The following is a 27,559-nucleotide window of genomic DNA, read 5'->3' as shown; positions in this document are numbered from 1 at the left end:
ACCATTCTAATCCATCTGGCCAGGGTCTGCTTGTGAGCAGGCCAGCCACGTTTGTGAAAACCAAACAGAACAAAGAGAGAATCCGACCTCCTAATGGAGGTAGTTTTCTTCACGTACGGAGAGCCCGTACCACATCCAAAGACCGTTCTTTGGAACACAAATCAAGAGAGGCAAAGGCTGGAACCACAATCTACTGATTAAGGTGGAAAGAAGACACCACCTTAGGTAAATACCCGGGACGTGTTCTAAGAACTGCCCGATCACGATGAAAAATCAGATATTGTGACCTACAAGACAAGGCACCCAAATCCGACACCCGTCTAGCATAGGAAATAGCCAGCAGAAACAATACCTTAAAGAGAAAGCCACTTAAGGTCTGCAGATTCAAGAGGCTCAAACGGAGACCCTTGCAACGCCTCCAGTCCCAAGGAGCCACCGGCGGGACATAAGGAGGTTGAATCCGCAACACACCCTGAGTGAATGTATGCACATCAGGTAAGGTCGCAATTTTTCTCTGAAACCAAACCAACAAGGCAGAAATATGAACCTTGATGGAGGCCAGACGAAGACCCAAGTCCAGGCCTTGTTGTAGAAAGGCCAAAAGTTTGTCCGTACTAAACTTGTAAGCATCATGATTGTTAGATGCGCACCAAGCAAAGTAAGAATTCCAGACCCTATGACAGGCCTGGCCGACCTGTGGCTCTCCAGCTGTTGTAAAACTACAAGTCCCATCATGCTTTGCCACAGTTTTGCTATTAGGGAATGCTAAAACTGTGGCAAGGCATGCTGGGATGTGTAGTTTCACAACATCTGGAGAGCCACAGGTTGGCCAGGCCTGCCCTAAGATAAATCCGAGCAGAAGCCGGTTTCCGGGCCTTCAACATCGTTTGAATGACCGCCTCAGAAAATCCTTTGGCCCTTAAGACGGAAGTTTCAAGAGCCATGCCGTCAAAGCCAATCGGGCTAAATCCTGATATACACAGGGGCCCTGAACAAGGAGATCAGGGCGCTGCGGAAGTAGAAGGGGACGCTCTATCAAGAGACCATGAAGGTTTGAGAACCAATGCTGTCTCGGCCATGCTGGAGCGATCAGAAGTAGGATTCCTTCTTCTTGCTTGAACTTCCTTATTACTCTGTGCAGGAGTGACAACAGAGGGAACACATATGGCAGCTGAAAGTTCCATGGAATTGCCAGTGCATTCACGAACGCTGCTTGAGGATCCCTTGTCCTTGCTCCGAAGACCGGAACCTTGCGATTGTGTAGAGATGCCATCAGGTCCACATCTGGAAGGCCCCACTTGTCCACGAGGAGTTGAAACACTTCTGGATGGAAGCTCCACTCTCCGGCGTGTACATCCTGGCAACTGAGAAAGTCCGCTTCCCAGTTTAGGACCACCGGAATAAACACTGCCGATATGGATGGCAGATGGTGTTCCGCCCAATGAAGAATCCGTGATTATTCCCTCATTGCCATGCAACTTTGAGTGCCACCTTGATGATTGATGTACGCCACCATGGTGGCGTTGTCTGACTGTACTTGAACAGGTCTGTTCTGTATTAAATGCTGGGCCAAATTCAATGAGTTGAACACCGCCCGCAATTCCAGAATGTTTATCGGGAGGAGAGACTCCTCCCTGGTCCACCAACCCTGAAGGAAGTGTTGCTCCAACCCCGCGCCCCAACCCCTCAGACTGACGCCCATTGTCAGAAGGACCCAGTTGGAGATCCAGAAGGGACAACCCCTGCTCAATTGTTGGTCCTCAAGCCACCAGCTCAGTGACAGACGGACCTCTGGAGACAATGAGATCATTTGAGACCTGATCCGGTGAGGCAGGCCGTCCCACTTGGCAAGAATCAGCCTTTGGAGAGGGTGGAAATGGAATTGAGCGTACTCCACCATGACGAAAGCCGACACCATGAGACCTAGTACCTGCATTGCCGAATGTATCAACACTTTTGGACGAGATCGGAAGCATCGAATCCTGTCCTGAAGCTTCAGGACTTTCTCCTGAGACAAGAACAACCGCTGGTTGTGAGTGTCCAACAACGCCCCCAGGTGCACCATGCTCTGAGCAGGGACCAGGGAGGATTTCTTCCAGTTGATGAGCCGCCCGTGGGCTTACAGAAACTGCAGAGTCAGATCCAGATGGCGTAGGAGAATCTCTGGGGAATTTGCCAGGATCAACAAGTCGTCCAAGTACAGTAGGATCCTGACCCCTTGACGGCGGAGTACAGCCTTGGTGAAGACTCGCGGAGCCGTTGTCAAACCAAAAGGTAACACCCGAAATTGGTAATGGAGGTTTCCAACCGCAAACCTCAGGTACTGCTGATGTGACACTGCAATGGGAATATGCAGGTAAGCATCCTGAATGTCCAGTGAGATCATATAGCCCCCAGGCTCCAAGGCCAGAACAATACAGCGAAGAGTTTCAATACGAAACTTGGAGACCTTCACAAATTTGTTCAAGGACTTGAGGTTGAGAATGGGCCGGGAAGACCCATTCGGTTTCGGGACTAGGAACAGCGGTGAATAGTACCCCTTGCCGGAGGCACCTGTACTACCACTCCTGTGTCCAGGAGGGACTGCACCACCGAATAAAGAGTCTTTGCCTTCACCTGATCCGAAGGGACGTCTGTCAGGCAAAATCGATGAGGTGGACGATTCTTTAAGGATACGGCGTAACCTCAAGTGACGACTTCCCGTACCCAGGCATCCGAAGTGGTCTTCAACCATTCCTGGGTAAACCCTAGAAGTCAGCCCCCTACTCTGGGATCCCCCAGAGGGAGGCCCGCCTCGTCATGCAGCAGGCTTGTCAGTTTTGGAAGCAGGCTGACGGGCAGCCCAGGCCCGTTTGGGTTTGGGCTTCTTGGGTTTGGAAGAGCGAACCTGTTTTGGGTACGCCTGACCTTTTGCTTTCCCTGAAGGACGAAAGGAGCGAAAGGAAGTATTCTTAGCCTTCAACACCGAAGGAGCAGTACTAGGAAGACATGCTGTTTTAGCAGATGCTAAGTCAGCCACTATCTTGTTGAGGTCTTCTCCAAAAAGAATGTCTCCTTTGAAGGGGAGTACCTCCAGGGTTTTCTTAGAGTCCATGTCCACAGACCAGGACCGTACCCAGAGAATTCGGTGAGCCAAAATGGACGTAGTAGAAGCCTTGGCCGTCAGAATACTGGCATCAGAAGCCGCCTCTTTAATGTAATGAGACGGGGTAACAATATACGACGGGCATGGTCTAGCATGATTGGATGCATTGGAAGGCAACTCCACCTCCAGTTCCTGAGCCCACCCTTCCACAGCTTCTGCAGCCCATGTCGCTGCAATAGTAGGCCTATGCACTGCACCGTTTAGGGTGTGGCTTGCCTTTAAACAACCCTCCGCACGCTTTGCCGTCGGCTCTCTCAAGGACGTGACAGTAGTTACAGGCAGAGCTGAGGATACTACCAGCCACGCCACTTGCGAATCCACTGGCGGGGGTATTTCCCAATTTTTACTAAGCTTCGCGGCGAGGGGGTAGCGAGCCAGCATCTACTTGTGAGGCGTGAACTTCTTTCCTGGAATTTCCCAAGACTCCTGACATATGTCAACTAAATGTTCAGAGTGAGGTAAAACTTGTTTAACCACCTTCTGACGTTTAAACCTGTCCGGTTTCTTAGGGGCAGCGTCAGGCTCCGGTTCATCATCAACCTGAAGAGTGAGCCTGATAGCCTCTAACAAGTCAGGAACATCCACCTGCGAAACAACTTCCCCATCAGAAATATCAGGATCAGAATCTGTGGGGTTCCGTATAAACACCATCCTCATCAGACGAGGTGTCTGGGACGTGGGTGGATTGTGAGGAAGTAATTGTCCGCTTAGAGGACCCCTTGGTCTTAGGCGGGCGAGGGTTAGACTTTTGAGCAGTCAGTGATTGGTACAATTGCTGTAACTGATTGGACAGTTGATCTGCCCACGGCGGGTTAACCGCGGGGACCATAAGCGGTTGTACTGGCACAGGAGGTCCCATAGGGGGCGTAAGTCTAGTTACCAGCGTATTCAATAGCGTGGAGAAGGTAGCCCAAGGTGGGTAATTTTGCACCCCCATTGCTACAGTCCCACTGGGGGGTAAGGAACAACCAGAACCTGAACCCTCAGCTGCTATGTTATCCTCAAATGTGTCTGCAGCGTCAACACCACGCAATGTAGGATCAGCCCCAGCTCCGTTGCCCTTTGTAGCTGACATAATCAAAAGCTCAATGCAAGGCAACCCAGTACAATATCAGCAGCACAATACCTGACAAGAACAACCTGTGTAGTGTATCAGCACAAACAGGGAATTCAAGAGGCATATGGTTTCACAGAGAAAAATACACACTGAGTATATCCTGTGAACTGCCTATATTATGATAAACCTGACACACCCTCAGGTTATAGAATATAGGGATAGCAATCTGAGTGAGATACACAAAATGGAGGTCACACAGCAGCTATATACACACACAGAGTCACAGTTTGTGCAATGCAGAAATTATGACATGCAATAAAACTGCACTGGACTAGCAATACAGAGGAGTACTATGTATAGCTACACACTTAATAGATATAACAATGCACAGTAAAGACTGGATGTATATCACAGGGTACTTGTACTAAATAACCCTGACTAAATGCACTTTTTTTAAACTAACACTGTCAGCAGACATGTAGAATACTTAAGTGTCCTGTAAAATGCACAGCACTGACAGGCAGGCGGCTTTACAGAGGAGGATTTGCCCAAACAGTCCCAGGATCAGCTCTGCTTGCTATAATGGCGCCCAAAAGCTGACCGGGAGTGAGGGAAAGAGATATGCAGCTCCAGGGCGGGGGGAGCATTTATTCTAAATGGCGCCCTAGGGCTGGGGGAGGGGCTACAGGTCGAAGCCTTATCCCCCTGCTGGACTTCACCACTGGGTACTGGGGGCTTAATAAAACGGTTTTATGAGAGAAAACCGACCTGTGCCCATGCCCTGGTGGTCTAGTGGTGTCCCTGTACTACCACAGGGTCCACGCCAGCGCGCGCAGCCCGCCTCCCACCGGCCGCGCGGGATCGCGATTTACAGCGGGTCCCGTCGAGGGGACCTCTTACCTCCTCCCTGAGTGCGGCCATGCGATCCGGGAGAACAGCGGTCATGTGTGTGACTAACTTTGAAGAAAACCGTAGCCTCCGCTGTAGGTACCCAGCAACCAGGGTGCGGGAGTGTACAGCGCCGCTGGGGTAGGTGATGGAGCTGCAGCAGGAGATATCTGACTGACATCTAACACAGTCAGTGTCACTGCTGCAGCCCTTGAAGTCTTCAATATTCTTTAAAAGCTTCTCTCAGGGCAGCCCCCTGTTACGTGCCTGCTTACTGCATGGCACCAACTGCAAAACTGAGCTCCTGTGCACGGAAGCGGGGTTATAGAGGAGGCGGCGCTATGCATCTTGGGAAGAAGGTCAAAGCTTTGAGCCTGTTGGTGCCTCGGATCAAGATCCTACTGTACACCCCAATGTCATTCCCTGTGGAGCCCAGTGTACCCCGCAGCAGAAAGATAGATTAGATAGATAGCTAGATAGCCTGATAGGTGCAAGTTTAAAATGCAAGCATGAAGCACAGATATGAAGCAGCATTATATTAATAGTTAAGCATTTTTTCATCAGCAAGTGGTGTGCTGGTCTAATCTGAGTCTGAGCCCCCTTGTGGTTTTTGTGGTTTTGGATATCTGTACAAAATTATTTTTGAGCTGGCGTCTGCATATTTTGCTCCAGTAAGTGTGATATGCTGCTCTCTCTGTGGATAGATATATATATATATATATATATATATATATATATACATACATACACACACACACACACACATATACTGCATGTGTACGTATAAAACCTGCGCAGTTGTTTTAAGCCGCTCCAAGTCAAACAACTTAGTCAGATTAAAAGGTAAGAATTAAGATGAGCGCTATTGTGTTTGTGTACTCTGTCAACCCAAAATGATACTGACCGCAATAATTTGTTAAAAACTTTAGTAAAAATACAACCAAAATGATACGGACTACAATAAGTAAGGAAATAAATGGACTAAGAAGTCATAATTAAAAGAACATTGATAAAGTACAATATGGTACGGTATGAAACGTATTGTGAGAACCACACGCATAAGGAGTGACGTCCCCATAATATGCACAGCCGCCAACATCTTCCAGGCACAGTGCTGCCTAGTACACAGAAGCTGGCACTGGTAACATTCCACAAGTCAGGTAACAACAGCCTCTTTGATCCGAGCAGTTGCAGCAAGCCGGCACACAATAACTAGCGCATCCAGCCTGGGACTGAGAAACGGACGCAGAGTGAAGTAGGAGGAAGCCTGCACACAGCAATCAGCACTCACAGCCGCCAGCATCTCCCAGTCCAAAAGCTGCCTAGGACTGAGAAGATGGGACTAACAGCAGGGAGAAACACTCTACAACAGCTACACGCTGCAGATACTAGAGGGACGTCAAAAGGGAAAGGTAGGGGAAGGCGCTAATGACACTGCTCTCCGAGTCCCATATTCCTTTGGTAATAGATAAAGACTGACGTTACACAAATTCCCAGAAAGTATACTACCTGTATTTTGACTAAAGTTTTTAACTGTTTATTTTCATGAGTATCATTTTGGTTGACAAAGAATACACAAACAGAATAGCGCTCATCTTATGTTGTGCCTTTTATTGTGTCCAGAACAGAGACCTGCAGAAACTGGATCTGGGAAGTAGGTGGAACATGAGCAATGCAAGTGGTTTGGGGCAGGAGGAGCGATGGCAGATCAGAGAAGTATTTAAAGCCAGTTTGACCTATTTGTCACAGAAAAACATTACATAGGAGATAGTGAAATTAGTAATACTGGCAGGAATCAGGCAGATGGTAACGATTGACCCTGCTGGCAGCCACAAAGTGAATAAAAAAGACACACCATTGGCTGTACAATGATAAGCTTGGTCCTTATGACTCACACGGGACATCAGAAATAAAATATAAAAATAGATCAAAAGTTCAGGCCAACAAATAGATAGAGTATTCTTGGTTCCGTAGTCATATCCCAGGACAAGAAGGGCTCATTGCCAATATAATGTTTTTCCCTTATCCTACCCTGAAAATCTCTGGAATTGTAGAGTAATGACTGAGCGTCATGTTATAATTTAAAGAGAGCACATAGGGAATAGGACCCAGAAGTAACATATCTGGAGTGAAAACAGACACTCAACAAGTCCAACTGTGTATGAGGTAAGTCAATGTCAGAGCTCATCACTAAGTCTATTTCGGGGGATCTCTGTCTCAGGCACTTCCAGCTTTCCCGGGACCGGTCTGTCAGAGCTCTTATAATTTGCGTCTTTTGCTACCTTCTTGGTTTTCTTTTTTTCTCCTTTCTTGGATGTTTTCTTCTTCCCAGTTGACGGTGCATTGTCCCCTTTCTTACCACTCCAATTCTCTGCCAGGCAGCCTGCATACAGGTAACATCACAGCCAATCAGTATAAAGAAAGAAGATTCAAAGCTGCTAAATCACAACAGAACTCTTGCTCTATGGTCTCCATCTCTTAGTCCCGTTTGCGCCCAGATATGCCACCAAAGTAAATGTACCTCTCTTGCATTTATACGCAATTAATCGCTCCCCTACTCTGCAGTTCCCGTCAATGAAGATGTACTATTAGGTACATTCTGGTTTTAATAATATTTTACAATTTAATTTATATCGAACCACAAAGTGTACATAGTGCCATACAGGAAAAACAAAATCAAACAATGGGATTCTGCAGACCATTAAGTGAGTAGGAAATAACAATAGCAGTCAATGACCCAATGCCCAGGGAAGGCAGACAGCCTGAATTTGAGCTGCCGACTGTTTGCGGGGGTGCACTGAAGACAAGGATAGTGTAAGATGAGAACCATCCAATAATAGGATTTTAATACCTACCGGTAAATCCTTTTCTCTTAGTCCGTAGAGGATGCTGGGGATGCTTCAAGAACCATGGGGTATAGACGGGTTCCGCAGGAGACATGGGCACTTTTAGACTTTAAATGGGTGTGAACTGGCTCCTCCCTCTATGCCCCTCCTCAGACTCCAGTTATAGGAACTGTGCCCAGGGAGACGGACATTTAGACGAAAAGGATTTACTTAACGCTTTTAACTAAGGTGAGATACATACCAGCTCACACCTCAAACACGCCGTACAACATGGCATTCAACAACAAAGCATGCAACGGCATGACCAACATCAGTCACAGACTGACTGAACTCAACTCAACATGAGCGTAACTACAACCAAACTGCAGATACAGTCCGCACTGGGACGGGCGCCCAGCATCCTCTACGAACTAAGAGACAAGGATTTACCGGTAGGTATTAAAATCCTATTTTCTCATACGTCCTAGGGAATGTTGGGGATGCTTCAAGAACTATGCGGTTTATACCAAAGCTCTAGAACGGGCGGGAGAGTGCGGATGACTCTGCAGCACCGACTGATCAAACAAGAGGTCCTCCTCCGCCAGGGTATCTAACTTGTAAAACTTCGCAAAGGTGTTTGATCCTGACCAAGTAGACGCTCGGCAAAGCTGTAATGCCGAGACCCCTCGGGCAGCCGCCCAGGATGAGCCCACCTCTCTGGTAGAATGGGCCTTCACAGATTTTGGTAACGGCAATCCTGCTGTAGAGTGAGCTTGCTGAATCGTATTACAAATCCAGCGCGCAATAGTCTGCTTGGAAGCAGAAGCCCCAATCTTGTTGGGAGCCCACAGGACAAACAGAGCCTCTGTTTTCCTAATTCGAGCCGTTCTAGCGACATAGATTTTCAAAGCTCTGACCACATCGAGAGACTTTGATTCCGCCAACGCGTCAGTAGCCACAGGCACCACAATAGGTTGTTTTACGTGAAACGAGGAAACCACCTTTGGCAAAAATTGCTGACGAGTTCTCAACTCTGCTCTATCAGCATGGAAGATAAAATAGGGACTTTTGTGAGACAAAGGCGCCAATTCAGAGACCCGCCTTGCGGAAACCAAGGCCAACAACATGACTACTTTCCAAGTAAGGAACTTTAACTCAACCTTACGCAAAAGGTTCAAACCAATGAGATTGCAGGAACTGCAACACCACATTCAGATCCCATGGCGCCACTGGGGGCACAAAGGGAGGTTGGATGTGTAGTACGCCTTTCACGAAGGTCTAAACTTCTGGAAGGGAGGCCAACTCTTTCTGAAAGAAAATCGATAAGGCCGAAATTTGTACTTTAATTGAGCCCAACTTTAGGCCCGCATCCACATCAGCTTGTAAAAATGGAGCAAACGCCCCAGCTGAAAATCCTCTGTGGGAGTCTTCTTGGATTCACACCAAGACACATACTTTCTCCAAATACGGTGGTAATCCTTTGCCGTTACTTCTTTTCTAGCCTGAAGAAGTGTGGGAATGACATCACTGGGAATACCCTTCCGGGCTAGGATTTGGCGCTCAACCGCCATGCCATCAAACGCAGCCGCAGTAAGTCTTGATACATGCACGGACCCTGTTGTAACAGGTTCTCTCTTAGAGGAAGAGGCCAGGGATCTTCTATGAGCAACTCCTGAAGATCTGGATACCAGGCCCTCCTTGGCCAGTCTGGAACAATGAGTATCGCCTGAACCCTTGTTCTTGTTATGATCCTTATCACCTTTGGAATGAGTGGAAGTGGAGGGAACACATAGACCGACGGAAACACCCACGGTGTCACTAGGGCATCCACTGCCATCGCTTGAGGGTCCCTTGACCTGGAACAATATCTCTGAAGTTTCTTGTTGAGGCGGGACGCCAACATGTCTATTTGAGGAATTCCCCAACGACTTGTCACTTCTGCAAAGACCTCTTTATGAAGACCCCACTCTCCTGGATGGACCGCCGACAGAGCGCTTGCATGTTCCTCCGCCCAGCGAAGAATTCTCATGGCCTCAGCCATTGCCGCTCTGCTCCTTGTTCCGCACTGGCGGTTTATGTACGCCACTGCTGTTATGTTGTCTGACTGAATCAAGACGGGCAGACCGCGAAGAAGATGATCCGCTTGCAGAATGCCGTTGTAAATGGCCCTTAATTCCAGAATGTTTATGTGCAGACAAGCTTCCTGGCTTGACCATTTTCCCTGAAAATTTCTCCCCTGAGTGACTGCTCCCCAACCTCGGAGACTTGCATCTGTGGTCACCAGGATCCAATCCTGAATCCCGAACCTGCATCCCTCTAGGAGGTGAGCACTGTGCAGCCACCACAGGAGAGAGATTGTGGTCCTGGAAGATAGGATTATTTTCCGGTGCATGTCCAGGTGAGACCCGGACCAATTGTCCAGCAGGTCCCACTGAAACACCCTGGCATGGAACCTGCCATACTGAATGGCCTCGTAGGCCGCCACCATCTTCCCCAGCAACCGAGTGCATTGAAGAATCGACACTCTTGCCGGTTTTAGAATCTGTTTTACCATGTTCTGTATTTCCAGAGCCTTTTCCACTGGAAGAAAAACTCTGTAATTCTGTATCCAGAATCATACCCAGGAACGACAACCGTGTCGTCGGAACCAACTGTGATTTTGGCAAGTTTAGGAGCCAACCATGTTGTTGCAGAATCGTCAGAGAGAGTGCAACGTTTTTCAGCAATTGTTCCTTGGATCTCGCCTTTATCAGGAGATCGTTCAAGTACAGGATAATTGTGACTCCTTGCTTGCGCAGGAGAACCATCATCTCCACCATAACCTTGGTGAAAATCCTCGGAGCCGTGGACAGACCAAACGGCAACGTCTGAAATTGGTAATGACAAACCTCAGGTATGCCTGATGTGGAGGAAATATGGGAACGTGTAAGTAGGCATCCTTTATGTCGACAGACACCATAAAATCGCCCTCCTCCAGACTGGAGATCACTGCTTGGAGAGATTCCATCTTGAATTTGAATCTTTTTAGAAAGAAATTGAGAGATTTTTCGGTTCAGAATCGGTCTGACCGAGCCATCCGGCTTCGGTACCACGAACAGACTCGGACAAAAACCCTCCCCCTGTTGTGACAGGGGTACCGTGACAATGACTTCATTTTGACACAGCTTCAGTATCGCAGCGCATACCACCTCTCTTTCCGGAAGAGAAACTGGCAAGGCCGATTTGAAAAATCGTTGAGGGGGCATGTCCTGAAACTCCAATTTGTACCCTTGGCCTACTATTTCTAATATCCAAGGATCCAGGTCCGAATGTACCCAGACCTGACTGAAGAGCCTCAGACGTGCCCCCACTGGTGCGGACTCCCGCAGAGGAGCCCCAGCGTCATGCGGTGGATTTGGTAGAAGCTGGAGAGGACTTCTGCTCTTGGGAACTTGCCACAGCCGGTGACCTTTTTCCCCTTCCTCTTCCTCTCGCAGCAAGGAAGGAGGATCCTCGTCCTTTTTTGTATTTATTGGGCCGAAAGGACTGCATCTGATAGTGGGGCGTTTTCTTCTGTTGTGCAGAAACATAAGGTAAAAATGACGACTTACCCGCGGTAGCCGTAGATACCAGATCAGTGAGGCCGTCACCAAACAAGACACTACCGTTAAACGGTAACGACTACATCGCCTTCTTAGAGTCAGCGTCAGCATTCCATTGATGAATACACAATGCTCTCCTAGCTGAGACGGCCATGGCATTGGCCCTTGATCCCAAAAGGCCAATATCCCTTACAGCTTCTTTTAAATATGCTGTAGTGTCCTTGATATGACCCAAAGTCAAAAGTACGCTATCCCTGTCTAGGGTATCCATCTCAGATGACAAGTTATCTCCCCACTTATCAATAGCGCTACTCACCCATGCCGAAGCAACGGCAGGCCTGAGTAGCGACCCTGTAGTGACATAAATGGATTTTAGTGTATTTTCCTGCTTACGATCCGCAGGATCCTTTAGGGCTGCCGTGCCAGGAGACGGAAGCGCCACCTTTTTGGATAGACACGATAAAGTTTTGTCTACCGTGGGGGTGACTCCCACTTTTCCCTGTCCCCAAATGGAAACGGATATGCCACTGGAATTCTTTTGGGAACCTGTATCTTCTTGTCAGGATTTTGCCAAGCCTTTTCAAAAAGCGCATTCAGTTCATGAGAGGGAGGAAACGTTATCTCAGGTTTCTTTCCTTTATACATACAGACCCTTGTATCAGGGACAGTAGGGTCCTCCATGATATGTAACACGTCTTTTATCGCCACAATCATGTACTGAATGCTTTTAGCCAGTTTTGGATTTAATCTGGCATCACTATAGTCGACACTGGAATCAGAGTCCGTGTCGGTATCTGTATCAGCTATCTGGGTAAATGCACGTTTTTGTGACCCCGAAGGGGTCTGAGCTTGTGACAAAGCATCCTCCATGGATTTTCTCCATGTCTGGTTCTTAGACTCAGATTTATCTAATTTCTTAGACAACAGAGAGTCACATTTGCATTCAAAACACTCAACATATTTACCCAATCGTCCGTCGGCGGTGCCGACACGGTCACTCTCACAGTCTTTTCTGTCCCCACTCCAGCCTCCTCCTGGGAAGAGCACTCAGCCTCAGACATGTCGACACACACGTACCGACACCCACAACCACACTGGGGCTATAGGAGACAGACCCACAACAAAGCCTGTTAGAGAGACACAGAGGCAGTTGTGCCAGCTCACAACCCAGCGCCTATCCCAGTACTGAAGCGAGTAAAAAGACTGCCCAGACCTGTTAGCGCTCTATATATATATATCAAACAGCACCAAATCACTTGTGCCCTGCCCTCCCCCCCGTTTTGCACCCTGTTACTTACACAGCAGTGTGGAGGTCAGGGCCAGTGTCTCTGCAGCTTTCTGTGAAGAGAAAATGGCGCCGATCAGAGCTGTGTGGGCTAAGCCCCGCCCACTACATGGCGCACTTAAGTCCCGCTTAAATTTATATTTATACTGGCGGGGGTCCCTGACCTAGTGCCTAGGCACTGTTTTAACGTATGCCAGTGCTGTTTGAGGTCTTCATGCTGCCCAGGGCGCCCCCCCCCCCCCTGCGCACTGCAGTGCCGTGTAATGTGTGGGAGCATGGCCAGGGCGCCCCCCCTGCGCGGTACCTCAAACGCGTCTTCTGCCATCACTGAAGTCTTCTGATCTTCTCATACTCACCCGGCTTCTGCCTTCCGGCTCTGTGAGGGGGGTGACGGCGCAGCTCCAGGAACAAGCAGCTAGGCGAACCAAGTGATCGAACCCTCTGGAGCTATTGGTGTCCAGTAGCCTAAGAAGCAAAGCCTTTGAACTCAGAGAAGTAGGTCTGCTTTTCTCCCCTCAGTCCCACGATGCAGGGAGCCTGTTGCCAGCAGGTCTCCCTGAAAATAATAAACCTAACAAAAGTATTTTTCCGAGAAACTCAGGAGAGCTCCTCAGTGTGTGACGAGTCTCTCTGGGCACAGAATCTAACTGGAGTCTGGAGGAGGGGCATAGAGGGAGGAGCCAGTTCACACCCAAAGTCTTAAAGTGCCCAATTCTCCTGCGGATCCCGTCTATACCCCATGGTTCTTGAAGCATCCCCAGCATCCTCTAGGACGTATGAGAAAAGTGTATACAGTCTAGGGGTAATGATGAATGGGCTGCCACTTGAATTTAAAAAACTAGGCCCTTTAGGTCAATGTCCTCCAATTCCTGCATACAGAATATTGGACGACACATAAGACCTGATTCTGAGTTGGAAGCACAGCTAGTAACTGTGAACCTTGGTAAAACCATGTTGCACAATTAGTGGGGCAGATGTAACATGTGCAGAAAGATTAGATTATAATCTAAATTTAAATGTAAAAAATCAAGCTGCCCAGCATCTGTGGGCTACATGCAAAAGCAGTCAGTAGTTACCCTGCATGCAAACATAATAAATGTATACAAAGTTAATTTTTTCTTTTTGCTTCAAACTCAGCTTTATAATATTTACTGAATATTACTGTCATTATAGAGATTGTGCACAACAAATTTACATCTTATTAAATATTATTAGGAGAAATATAGTGTACAGAGAAATACTGGGATCACTCACCCAACTCATACACCTTTCAGAAACACATCCCACAAATTTGCAGGGTCTATCAAGCCGGCAAATACCCGGGATTCAGCCCCACCCTGGTCGTAGACCCAGGACGAGTTTGCTTTCACACACAGCTAAAACCAGAGTTCTTGCTGTATGTGTGAAAGAGGTACTATTGAATACTGACAAATTGTGCTGAATCTTAGTATCATCAGAGATACTGTGAAAATAAATACAGCCTACAGATTATTGGTGTCAGCAGTGGTTATGAAAGAAGATAAGTGTCAGGATATGTTGGGAGCACACACATGGAATGTTAGTGAAGACTGCACATACACCTTATTGAATGGTAAACATTGTAGACAGAATGGGACCACTCACTTTGGTCCTGACCCTTCAGGACGTGTTTCACACACAGGAACTCTGTAAGGTCTTCTTGCTGGTGTTTTCGATACCAATCTTCAATTACATCTTCATATTCCTCCATCAGGACATCACACTATGCCAAGTGGTGTAGAGGAAGCATTAGGAAGACATCAGTAATGTCACACGCAGAGTGGAAATACAAGGAGAGTGCAAATGTGATTTTCTCTCCCATCATAAAACAGTAATAAATGTATTTTAAACTTAACAAAAAATATTGCTTACCCATAATCACATACTGCAATAGGTCTAGTAAGTTTAACCTATTGCAAAACCCACATTCCTGCAACTTACCTGCTTCTTCATATCAGCAACTTCAGCGGATGTTTCATTCCAGAGCTCATATGGGATATCCATCACAACTTTCACCCCTTTATGGACAAGGTGATGCAAAGTTTGGAAAGTTTCAGACATCCCCTAAGTGATACAAAGTCATAGATCATTAAACATAACACACCTTCAACTAATGTAAAAACAATGAGGCAAAATGTAAGACCAACACTGCATACATTTAGGTAACAAAGCCAGAATGCAAACAGCGTAAGCAGAGACTAGGGCAGGAGAGACAGAGGTAATAAGGATGCTGGTAGAGACATAATGCAAACAAGCAGAGAAACTTTATTCCCACACTAAGATATTAGACATTGATCAAATTACAGATCTTTGGGCAAACCTATAGTAAAAGGAGAACACTGGAAGGTATGATGCACAGGGAGAAAACTTCAGCAAAATAGATCTGTGGACTGCAGATTGTGTAAACATATTATTGGACAGGGAAAAGTCAGACAAGCAGAGAGATAGAAAAGAGAAGCCGAGGCAGGCAGAAAGTTGGAAGGGAGAAGCTTACACAAGCAGAGAGAGTTGGAAGGCAGAAGCCCAGGCCAGAAGAGTTTGAAGGGGGAAGCCCAGGTAAGAAGAAAGATGGAGAGGAGAAGCCCAGGCAGACAAAGAGTTGGAAGGTAGAAGCTCAGGCAGGCAGAGAGTTGGAGGAGAGAAGCCCAGGCAGGAAGAGTTGGAGGGGAGAAGCCCAGGCAGGCAAAGAGTTGTAAGGCAGAAGCCCAGGCAGGCAGAGAGTTGTAAGGAAGAAGCCCAGGCAGGCAGAGAGTTGTAAGGGAGAAGCTCAGGAAGGGAGAGAGTTGAAGGGGAGACACTCAGGAAGGCAGAGAGTTGGAGGGGAGTAGCTCAGGAAGGGAGAGAGAGATGGAGGGGAGACGCTCAGGAAGGCATAGAGTTGGAGGGGAGAAGCTCAGGCAGGCAGAGTGTTTTAGTAGAGAGGCTCAGGAAGACAGAGTTGGAGGGGAGAGGCTCAGGCAGGCCATGGACCGTATAGAACATCAAAGCAGGGGGAGGGTATTTCTGCCACACCTCTTCCCAAGGTAGTACAGGTTGAGTATCCCATATCCATATATTCCGAAATACGGAATATTCCGAAATACAGACTTTTTTGAGTGAGAGTGAGATAGTGAAACCTTTGTTTTTTGATGTCTCAATGTACACAAACTTTGTTTAATACACAAAGTTATTAAAAATATTGTATTAAATGACCTTCAGGCTGTGTGTATAAGGTGTATATGAAACATAAATGAATTGTGTGAATGTACACACACTTTGTTTAATGCACAAAGTTATAAAAAATATTGGCTAAAATGACCTTCTGGCTGTGTGTATAAGGTGTATATGTAACATAAATGCATTCTGTGCTTAGATTTAGGTCCCATCACCATGATATCTCACTATGGTATGCAATTATTCCAAAATACGGAAAAATCCGATATCCAAAGTACCTCTGGTCCCAAGCATTTTGGATAAGGGAGACAACCTGTATTATGAAGGGAAAGGGTGGTTTTGGGGGTGGGGAGCAGATCCCACATGGTCAAGTGGTCCAGCCCTGACCCTTATACTACTTCAAGCCTATATGGTGGTACAATGGTTAGAATTGCTGATTCACAGCACTGGCGTCATGTAGTCGATTCTGAACAGGGCCCTAGCTGTGTGGCATTTGTATGTACTGCCCTGTATATGTGGGTTTCCTCTAGGTGCTCTGGAATCCCACCCACAGTTAAACAACATACCGAGACTTCCGGTTCCGGTGCGGCTGATGTGAGGCGGATTTCTCCTCAGCTCCGGTGCCGACCTCCTAGTTTATCCTGCTAGGGCTTTGAAATCCCACCCGACCACTCCAGTGACCCCACAAGCAACACCCGGGCACCTTTCTGAGCGCTCCTCTCAGCGCTCCGGAGCTCCGGTGATGAGACCCCTGCGCGGCACTGCCATGTGACATGCTGCAGGCTCTCCCGCTACCCGCCCCTGGAGCATCCTCGGACCTTCCTAGCTGCCGCCCTGCTGTCCTCCGATCCGCTGACTGCTGCACCTCTCATCCTGCTGTCAGCCACACACATCAGTCTCACCCAACGGCGCTACAAGCCACGGCCAGTCACACGCTCGTGACTATTAGCGACTGTATTACAGGGGCATGTGTCACTATACCCTGGGGGACTTGACGCCCTCTTACTCCATGCTGTCCTATGTACAAATATTTGTCCGGACAAATGCCTGGTAAGCACCCTCGCACGGATCACACCGCGTCCCACAAAATGGCCGCTGGGTCAGCTGCTGACGTGGACACCTCCACCATTAGCCTCCCTCAGCTATCACTACCAGCTACTGCTTCCTCTAAAATCCAACAGCCTCCCACTGCTCCTGCTAAGACGCACCACCCCTCAGATACTTCTCCCCCCCCCTCTTCCCTCACATATGCTGATGTGGTGCAGGCTGTGAGAGACAGTGCAGCCTATGCTAAAGGAACAAGCTGCAGTTAATGCAGCTGCCCTTCAACAAGCCGTTACTGACATTAAGAGCCAATGCAAACAACTGGCCAAGCGAGTATTGGCAGTGGAACACACTGCCGGGGAAGATTTACAAGCCATTTTGTATCTGCAAGATCTAACTGCGTAGCTGAAACAATCTGACATGCTAGTGTGGGCTAAATTAGACGACTTGGAAAATATATCACGTAGGAACAATTTGCGGAAAGTGGGCCTGCCAGAAGCTCTTAAAGGGCCAGCCTTATATCTCTTTTTGAAGCAGACCCTGCCTGAATTACTTGACATTCAAGATGTTTGTTCGGATCTTGTGATAGAACGGGCCCATCGGACGGGTCAACTGCGTGACTCTTCCTCCTCTAGGCCCTGTGTCATTTTGTTCAAATGCCTGAACTATATACACAAGGAATCCATCTGGTCCGCCTCTCGGCGGAAGAGAGATCTCACATGGAATGGCGCAAAAAGTCTCGTTTTTCAGACTACTCCCCTGAATTGACACGGCTTCGTAAAGCCTTTACCCCGGTATGCTCACAGTTAGTTCACGACGGGAAGAAATTCGCCCTTCTTTATCTGGCTCGTCTGAGAATCTTCAATGGCACGACCTTCAAAGATTTTACTTCAGCCGACGATGCAATGGCATATGTACGGGAACAGGCAAGCCCGCTGACAGAAGATGACAGCTGAAAAGCCTTTTCCTTTTATTTCATCTTATTTGATACTCATCATTATCGACGACAGATGCTCGGGAACTCTTTCTTACTTCCGAAGATGTACAAGGATTTGCTTGTTTCCTGACTCTTTCATACAGTGTCGCTACTGCTATTATAGTTAATATAACTAGTCCTAACATAAAAATAACTAGTCCTATAATAGGACTGCATAGGAGACCACAAATAGGTTGAACTCGATGGACAATTGTCTTTTTTCAACCTTAGTTACTATGTTACTATATTACTATTGAGACATTCTTCATGGTGGTGATGTATCGACTCTGCATTTGTCTCTACCATTTATTTCTTTATTCGTGATTGTGATTTTTACTTGTTATTTTTTCTGTTGCTTGTTGTACTACGTGCCATGTTTTCTCCTCTCATTATTTCAGCATTGCTTTGCCGTGCTCCTCGTTTATCTTCAGGTGTTGTTGTGGCAGAATTATCTTTATCTAATACCTATATGATGGTCACTGGTTTGATTTTAGAAGGGACTATTGTTCCCTTTTTCATGTTTATAGACAGGGCGGTTTCGGCTGGGAGCTCCGCCTTCCAGACAAAATTACATCCTGATTTATTTCAAATGTGTGAATTGTGAAGTTACTCTTTCTACAAATGTCATTGGAGTACTCTTCATACTCCTTTATTTTTTTATTCTTCTTCTTCTTTCTCCCTCCCTCCCCTGTGTTTTCTTGTCCTGTATTTTGCAGAGTCTGAGTCGACTGTTTACTACCTGTGTTTTGTGATATAGGACATCGATTAAAGTGGGTTTTTGGAATGTGGGAGGTATCCTCTCCCCGATTAAGCGTAAGAAGTTACTCCTCTATGTAAATAAGCTACATTTAGACTTCGTCTTACTACAGGAAACGCACGTATTACTCTCAGAAACATTGAAGTTATCCACTCTAGGATGGACGGTCCTTGCAGCTGCCCCTTATTCTTCCAAAGCTAGGGGAGATGTGCTTCTGGCAAGAAAACGGCTCCTTATAGAGGTACTTCACACTGATATTGACCCTGATGGTAGATATGTGCTGATTGATCTCTCCCTTTATAATTCTCAATATACTTTTTGTAATATTTATGCGCCTAATTCCCACTCCGCTCCATTTTTCCGCATGGTACTACGTAAACTATCCCCCTTTATGTCTAATTATTTATTCTTTGGGGGTGACTAATATCGTTTCCTCCCCATTTATGGACTAACTCTCCTGTTCGCAGAAGATCGCCCCCTAGGATCAGTATCCCTTTTATCTCACAACAACTAATGCTAACTGATGCATGGAGAGCCCTACACCCTATTGACAGAGACTTTACGTTTCTCTCCGCCGCTCATGGCTCACTCTCTCGCATTGATTATATCCTTTTGTCAGATTCTATATTTTCTAATATCATTGATGCATGTATTGAGCAGATGTTTCTTTCTGACCATTCTCTTATCTGGGTTTCCTTTTCTTCCTCTTTAGATGTAAGCTCATATAAACTTTGGCGCTTTCCCTCTTATTATGTCTCTTCTTTGGGTTTCCGTAATAAGCTTGATTTGTTCTGGGAGGAGTTCAGACTTGATAACCTTTCCGTATTAGAATCAGACCCTATTCTCTTCCGGCAGTCATCTAAGGCTGTGATCAGGGGTCGTATAATTCAGCATGTCTCCCAGACTAAAAAGGAACGTGCTTCCTCATATAAACTACTACAATCTCAGCTGACTATGGCATACCAAACTTATAAGACTACCCCGACTCCTGGTAATAAGTCTGGTTTTGTTTTAGCTCAGCACAAATTTGATGGTCTCCTCGCCTCTATGGGTGATAAACAGACATTTTACAAAGACCACAAGTTTTACAGGTTTGGTAACAAAATCGTCCGTTTGCTCTCCAACTTAGTGAAATCCTCAGCCCCCCACCCCTCCCCCTTATTCACTCTATACAGCGCCCTGATGGCACTTATGCCTTTACAGGTAGAGACATGGCCTCTTTATTTCAAGATTTTTATGCGGATATATATGCCCAACCCACCAGGGATGTATCTGGTGAGTCTTACTTTTGGGACTCCATCGATGCCCCCTCCATTCCAAATGGCTCACAGGCCACTATATATGCTCTGTTCATGCCCCAAGAAATAGAGGCCGCCATAAAACAGCTTAAGCCAGTGAAGTCCCCCGGTCCGGATGGATTCTCGGGAGAGTATTATAAACTACTCCTCCCAAAGCTTACAGACCCATTGGTTTAGTTTTTTAATGCCCTACTCAGTGCCCCGTCTATGCCCAAATATTTTACGGATGCTATTATCCGTCTGCTGCCAAAGCAGAGCAGAAACCCCCACCTGCCTGGTTCTTAGAGACCCATATCTCTACTAATAAATTGTTCACAAAGCTTCTGGCGAATACGATAAAGCACCTGCTTCCTGAGGTTATTCATTCGGACCAGAAGGGCTTCATAATAGGAAGACATTCCTCAACTAACATCCGTAAGTTTATCACGACTTCTCATTGGTTGGGCTCCACTTTAGACCCTGACGCTTCTTTCTTATTGTCACTTGACGCTGAGAAAGCGTTTGATCTGGTTTCCTGGGAACATTTATTTACTACCCTTAATAAATGTAACTTTCCTGATCAATTGGTCTCTCTTTTACGCATACTGTACACTGACTACCATTCCCGCATTATCTGTAATGGATACCTGTCAGCCCCTATACCTTTAGGCAGAGGCACCAGAGAGGGTTGTCCTCTCTCGCCACTTTTATTTGCATTGGCCATTGAACCCTTTTCAAGGCATACGTATCGCCCACCACTCCCTTAAAGTTGCGCTGTTTGCGGATGATATGTTATTGTTCCTTTATAATCCTCTCATCTCCATCCCAACCATTCTTCACTCCATTAATTCGTTTGGCCTTTTTTGGGATTTAAAATCAATTATGACAAGTGTGAGCTCCTCCCACTATCCTCTTCTGCATCTGCTCTTTTCACTTTATCTTCTTCTTCTCCTATCCGGTCTATATTTAAACATACTATGTCCAAGTTGAAATGTGGGACTCCCAATTCTTTGTTTTTACATTGTTTTTGGAACTGCCCTAAAATAAAGAAATTCTGGTACAAGGTGTTATGGTTTATTAATTCCACATTCCAGCTTAAATTAAAGCTGAACTGCAAATCTATGCTTGGCCTGATCTTTACTGATTGGGGCATTCAGTCACATAAAAAAACACCTTATCCCGTTGCTATATGTTATTTTAACTTTGGGGAAAATATACGTTATGGTAAGAACTTACCGTTGATAACGGAATTTCTCCTATGTCCACAGGTATCCACAGGATAACATTGGGATATGCCGGAGCGACAGCGGAAATGGCTTTCTGGCCTCCCAGGATGCAACGGGCTCGTCCACATAATCCCACACACCGACTCAAATCAGTTGTTTTCACAGCATTTAGGCAGGAGCATCATGTAGAACCCTATTCAGGTGATAAGAACACACATGCACACCCTTCCATACAAGAGGGAAGAGGTTTAGTGATTGTAAAGATCCTCAAATCAGGTGCGTCAGGGTGGGATCCCTGTGGATACCTGTGGACATAGGAGAAATTCTGTTATCAACGGTAAGTTCTTACCATAACGTATATTTCTCCTGCTGGGTCCACAGGTTATCCACAGGTTAACATTAGGATTCCCAAAGCCATTTTTAGTGGTGGGGACGCTCCTGATTAGACAGGAGAACCTTTCGTCCGAATTCCGTGTCATGAGAGGCAAAAGTATCCAAGGCATAATGTCTAATGAATGTGTTAATGGAAGACCATATGGCTGCCTTATAAATCTGTTCTGCTGAAGCACCATGTTGTGCTGCCCATGAAGGTCCTACCTTACGTATAGAGTGCGTAGAGACATTAGCCAGAGCAGGGAGATCAGCACGAGAATATGCTTCTGAAATTATCATTCGGAGCCATCTTGCTAGCGTCTGTTTACTAGCAGGCAATCCTCTTTTGTGAAATCCTTAGAGAATGAAGAGAGAATCTGTCTTTCTGATGGCACTAGTACGATCTACGTAAATTCTTAATGCACGCACTACGTCCAGCGACGCTTCTCCCGCAGAAAGTCCCGATACCTGAAAAGCCGTGACTACAATTTCTTCGTTCAGGTGAAACTTTGAGACCACCTTCGGAAGATAAACGGATCTAGTTCTGAGAACTGCTTTATCTGGATAAAAGATCAGAAAAGGAGACTTACACGACAGCCCTCCTAAATCTGACACTCTTCTAGCTGACGCCATCGTCAGTAGAAAAAGAACTTTAGCCGTCAACCATTTAAGATCTGCTCTCTTAAGTGGTTCAAACGGAGCCCCTGAAGGATTTTAAGAACCAGATTTAAATCTCAGGAGGAACAAACGGTGGTTGAATGTGCAACATTCCCTGAAAAAAAGTACGCACATCCTGTAGGTTAGCAATCTTTTTCTGAAACCATACAGTTAATGCTGATACTTCAACTCTCAAGGAAGCCACCTTTAAACCCTTATCCATTCCTGCTTGGAGGAGATCCCAAATCCTGGATACGCTAAAAGATTTTGGATCCATACCTCTTTCGCTACACCAATGAATATAGGCCTGCCATATTCGATGATAAATACGAGCTGAAGAAGGCTTTCTTGCTCTAAGCATGGTTTGAATTACCTGTTGTGAAAATCCTCTTGATTTTAGGATAGAGGTTTCAACAGCCACACCGTCAAAGACAGACGTTCCAGATGGCTGTGATAACAAGGACCCTGCATTAGTAGATCTGGACATTGAGGAAGCAGAATTGGAGCTTTCATGGACATCCTTAGTAGATCTATGTACCAATGCCTTCTGGGCCAAGCTGGAGCTATTAGAATTATGGCTCCCTTTGCTTGCTTTATTTTCCTCACCACCCTGGGTAACAGGGAGATTGGAGGAAACAGATATGCCAGATGAAATTCCCATCTCTCCGACAGTGAGTCTACAAGGATCGCCCCGGGATCCTTTGTTCTTGACCCGTATGCTGGAACTTTGTTGTTCAGACGGGACGCCATGAGATCTATCTCTGGCAGACCCCGTCTGTTTACTAGAGTCTGAAATACTTCCGGGTGTAACGCCCATTCGGTTCTCCTGAATGGTGTGTCGACTGAGAAAGTCCGCTTCCCAGTTCAGCACTCCTGGCACAAACACTGCGGACAATGCCGGAAGATGGAGTACTGCCCATCTTAGTATGTGCGTTACTTCCTCCATCAATCTTTTGCTGTGAGTTCCTCCCTGATGGTTGAGGTACGCTACTGCTGTTGCATTGTCTGAGCGGATCTGGACTGGACTTCCTTGCAGAATGTTCTTTGCCTGAACCAGAGCCATAAATATGGCCCTTATTTCCAACAGATTTATTGGCAGGCAACTTTCCCTTTGTGGTCCATTTTCCCTGGAACCAAAAATTTTCAAACACTGCTCCCCAGCCCTGAAGACTGGCCTCCGTTGCCGGTACTTGCCAATCTGCTATCCAAAAGGGTATCCCCTTGTCTATATGGTCCGTCTGTAGCCACCAGGCTAGTGACCTTTTTACGTTTACTGGAAGCTTTATCATCTGTCTTTTTATTGTCTGATGTTTTCCATTCCATCTGGTTAGAATGAGGTGCTGTAGCGGTCTGGAGTGGAATTATGCATATTCCACCATGTCGAATGTTGACACCATCAGACCCATCACTCGCATTGTTGCATGGACTGATACTGTCTGACTGTGCAACAATTTCTGAGTCATTACCTGCACTTTGGATATCTTTTTCCCAGGTAAGATTATTCTTTGTAGACTTGAATCCAATATGGCCCCCAAGTGAACCATCCGTTTGTGATGGACTCAGAGACAACTTTTCCCAATTTATGAGCCATCCGTGTCTTTGTAGACAAGCTATTGTCTGTTGGAGATGGCCCAAGAGTAATTCCTGGGATTGTGCCAGGATTAAAAGATCGTCGAGGTATGGAAAAATTCTTATCCCCTTGCTTGCGGAGATAAGCTGCCATAACCACCATCATTTTGGTAAATACCCTGGGGGCTGTTACTAGCCCAAAGGGCAAAGCCTGGAACTGAAAATGTTGCTGGAGGATGGCAAACCTGAGGTAACACTGATGGGACTGTGCTATGGGCACATGCAGATAAGCATCCTGTACATCCACAGATACCATGTAATCTCCTGGTTCCATGGCCAAAACTATGGAGCGTAATGTCTCCATGTGAAACTTTGGAACCCAAATGTATTCGTTTAACATCTTGAGATTGAGAATTGGTCTGAATGATCCATTTGGCTTCCGAATCAAAAATAGGTTGTAGTAAAACTCCCGTTCCCGTTGTGTCAGGGGTACTGGGATAATTACCCCAGACTGAAGCAATTTCTGAACTGCTTCTTGCAGAGCTCTGGCCTTCGACTCTTGAAAGGGAAACCATAACCGAGAGATACCACCTTCTGCACCCAAGCATCGGTCGTCGACTGCTGCCATATGTGTGCAAAGTGAAGGAAAGCCTGCACCCTCAGACTGATGGCTTCTATTCTGGCTTGGAAGCTGGCCGTCTATTGGCCCATTGCTTCCTTCCCCTAGCTGATTTTGCTTTTCCTTGCCATCGAAATGACCGAAATGTTGAACCCCTTGGTTTAGGGTTATAACTAGCCGGAAACCTGACCTTTTTGGATTCAGCTTCTGATTCCAGAATATCGGTCAATTGTTTTCCAAACAGAATATTACCAGCGAAAGGCAAAGCTTCAAAAACTTTCTTGGATTCTGCATCCGCTTTCCAAGTACGTAGCCAAATTGCTCTACGAGCGGCTACTGTTAAGGCTGATGCTTTAGAAGCAATCGTACCCATATCAATTGCTGCTTCTTCCAAATATTGCGCAGCTTGTTTTATATGGCCTAGATGAGACTCCTGCTTCCTGGTAGGTGCGGAGAGACCACTCTCTAGTTCCTCCGCCCATTCTACCATTGCTTTTGCTATCCAGGCTGAAGCCATAGCTGGCCTTACAACAGCCCCTGACAGAGAAAACCATCTACTCTTCTATCTGTGACATCATTCAGTGAGGTAGAGGCCAACGGTAAAATAGATTTTCGCATAAGTCGCACAACACTTTAGGAGGAACTTCTCTTTTAGAACAGTCCTCAGCCGGAAAAGAATAGTAAGAATCCCACTTTTTCGGAATTCTATATTTCTTATTGGGTGTAGCCCAAGGTTCTTCCATAATTTCTGTCAGATCTTCTGACCCTGGAAACTCAATCCTAACTGTTTTTGGACGTTTAAACACAGGTGCTTTAGATTTTGATATTGCCTTGGCTGATTCTTCCAGAGACAGAATAGCCTTCATGGCATCAATAAGCTCAGCTATATCCTCTGAGCTGAAACTGGTCGTCATATTAGGTATTTGAAGACACTGTATCCTCATATGTTGTATCGTCTTGTGTAGTCTGTAACATAGATGCATCTACCCTGGTTTTACTAGCCTGCTTACTTGTTGAAGCTGCTGGAATTAAACCACAAGAAGGGAGCTGTATGTAAGGGTTAATAGTGTATCCTACTCCCGGGAGTGGAACTGCAGGTGCTAATCTGTCAGCTATTGTAGATAAAGTCTTTGCAAACACAACCCATGGTGGATCTACTGGTTGCTGAACCAGAACCTGTCTTTTACTTTGCTGATACGCACAACAGTTTGCACATAACCCGTCATAAGTTAAATACTGGGCTAACACCCCTACTTTACAAGATAAACATGTTAAGGGTGTAGGAGTCCCTGATAAAGTGTGCTCGTCACTTTTGCCGCTCACAGACATGGTAAATAATCCGTTTATATAATATACTACACTCTCTGTGACTGAAATCACTTATATAAAATATAGAAGTGATATCAATCTGACCACAACCCGAGCACCCGAATTGAGGTTCAGAAACAATACCGACAAACATATAAAAGTCAGCAATCACACTAGCAGTCAGTCACATGTTAAATATTAGCCATTGTCATATGAGTATATAATCAACCACAAAAATACTTCTCCAGTATTTAGGAGTACAATTACCGTATTCTGTTTTTAAATAGCTATTTCAACAAACTTTTCAGACATATTATGCAGAAAACGACATTACTGTACAGGCCTCATTTGCATTGTGTACCAAAATTAACTATTCGTACTACACAGTAGATAGAATTTTAGTACTGTATATCCCTTACTCAGTAGAGTGGGATACAGGGAGACTCACCCCACTTCAGGGATCGATCAATACGCTCGAAAGACGCTGAGTGGATCCAGACGCTACTAGTGTACACTGCCGCTCCGGTAACTGATAAAGGACACAGACGCTCAGTGAACGATTACTGTATACAGACGCTCCTGTCCGCGACCCGGTCTTGGCGGTAAACTCTAGTGTACACGGTCGCAGCGGCCTAAGCTGCGACCGAGTTCCCTCGTGGTAGTGTCTAAGCCGGAAGCGAGGCAATCAGATCATGGACGGGAGACGCACGGAAACTGGTCATGAACTGGGGGGAGGGGCGACCAGGAGAGCGTCCGACTCCCCCTACTGACAAACTCCAGGGATCGCGGCTTCAACCTAGTCCTGGCGCCTATGATCCCTAAAGCATAGTGCTGGAGCACCTAAGGGTGGCGGCGCATCAACCACTGTTTGTAGTCTCCACCAATACAGTGCGGCTGTGTCCGAATTCCCCTAGTAAGTGGAACCGATGCCTTACCTTCTCCCCATGCTCCGGCCACAGCCTGGTGACGTCTGCTGGACCTGCTAGAACATCCGACACAGACGCCCGCTGAGACAGCACTAGTACCCGAAGGTACGCGTTGTTGCGACCCGGGGGAGAGTTGTTGGAGCGACTCTTTCTAGCATGCGTTTAAGATGCTGTTAAGAAAGATCACTCAAAACATAGTAAGACTACAAAAAGAAAATAATAAAGCTTAGGGCTGCCTTAACAGCAGCCCTGTGACCATGGTCCGGCTCCTGCCGCACCAAACAAAAAACTGATTTGACTGAGTCAGTGGGTGGGATTATATGGACGAGCACGATGCATCCTGGGAGGCCAGAAAGCTCGTGACTATTTGGTGCCATTTCCGCTGTCGCTCCGGCATATCCCAATGTTATCCTGTGGATAACCTGTGGACCCAGCCGGAGAAAAGTTAATTCTTACTAATTGGATTGTTAAATCTCCACCTAGGCTTTGCGCTCACGCCTTATTCGTACTTTGTACTTAGAGCACCAGTCCACTCTGCCTAATCTGGAATGCAATGTTTTACGCTTTTATAAAAAATGGGGCCTGTTTATAGAATCTTTAGACCCTTCTCACCAACAACATGTGTTGTCAATGTTTGACTCAACTAAATGGGTCTTATTACGCCGTATTGCTACTGACCTTTGAATATGTTTGTTTGAACTACTAATGTTTGTCTACATGCATAATTCTTGAACTCTATTCTCGTCCTGTCATATACCTGTCACAGAAAAGTTTTTCTTTGCCTTTTATCAACACTGACTCCGTTCCCTATGTCCCTCCCTTCCTTTCCTTCCCTTTTCAGTTTGTCCCTCGTTTCTTTTTTTTGGTTGTTTTCTC

General features: G+C 46.3%; 1 protein-coding gene across 2 annotated transcripts in view; it reads right to left on the bottom strand.

The window, feature by feature from the left end:
* Window positions 1-761: 761 nt before the first annotated feature.
* CNPY3 (canopy FGF signaling regulator 3) overlaps window positions 762-27,559 on the bottom strand; it is a 135,275-nt gene continuing 108,477 nt past the window's right edge. The window contains exons 5-7 of one of the 2 annotated variants that reach the window (XM_063958510.1): window positions 14,741-14,863; window positions 14,405-14,522; window positions 762-7,473 (exon numbers count right to left, since the gene is read on the bottom strand). In XM_063958510.1, the coding sequence (XP_063814580.1) occupies window positions 7,268-7,473; window positions 14,405-14,522; window positions 14,741-14,863 (447 nt within the window). In that variant the 3' untranslated portion in view covers window positions 762-7,267. The remainder of the gene's footprint in view (window positions 7,474-14,404; window positions 14,523-14,740; window positions 14,864-27,559) is intronic. The other variant, XM_063958509.1, reaches the window with a different exon arrangement.

Source organism: Pseudophryne corroboree, chromosome 3, assembly GCF_028390025.1.
Source record: "Pseudophryne corroboree isolate aPseCor3 chromosome 3, aPseCor3.hap2, whole genome shotgun sequence".
Taxonomy (NCBI): domain Eukaryota; kingdom Metazoa; phylum Chordata; class Amphibia; order Anura; family Myobatrachidae; genus Pseudophryne; species Pseudophryne corroboree.
The sequence above is the reverse complement of the archived record's forward strand: the minus strand, read 5'-3'. Positions and strand labels throughout refer to the sequence as shown.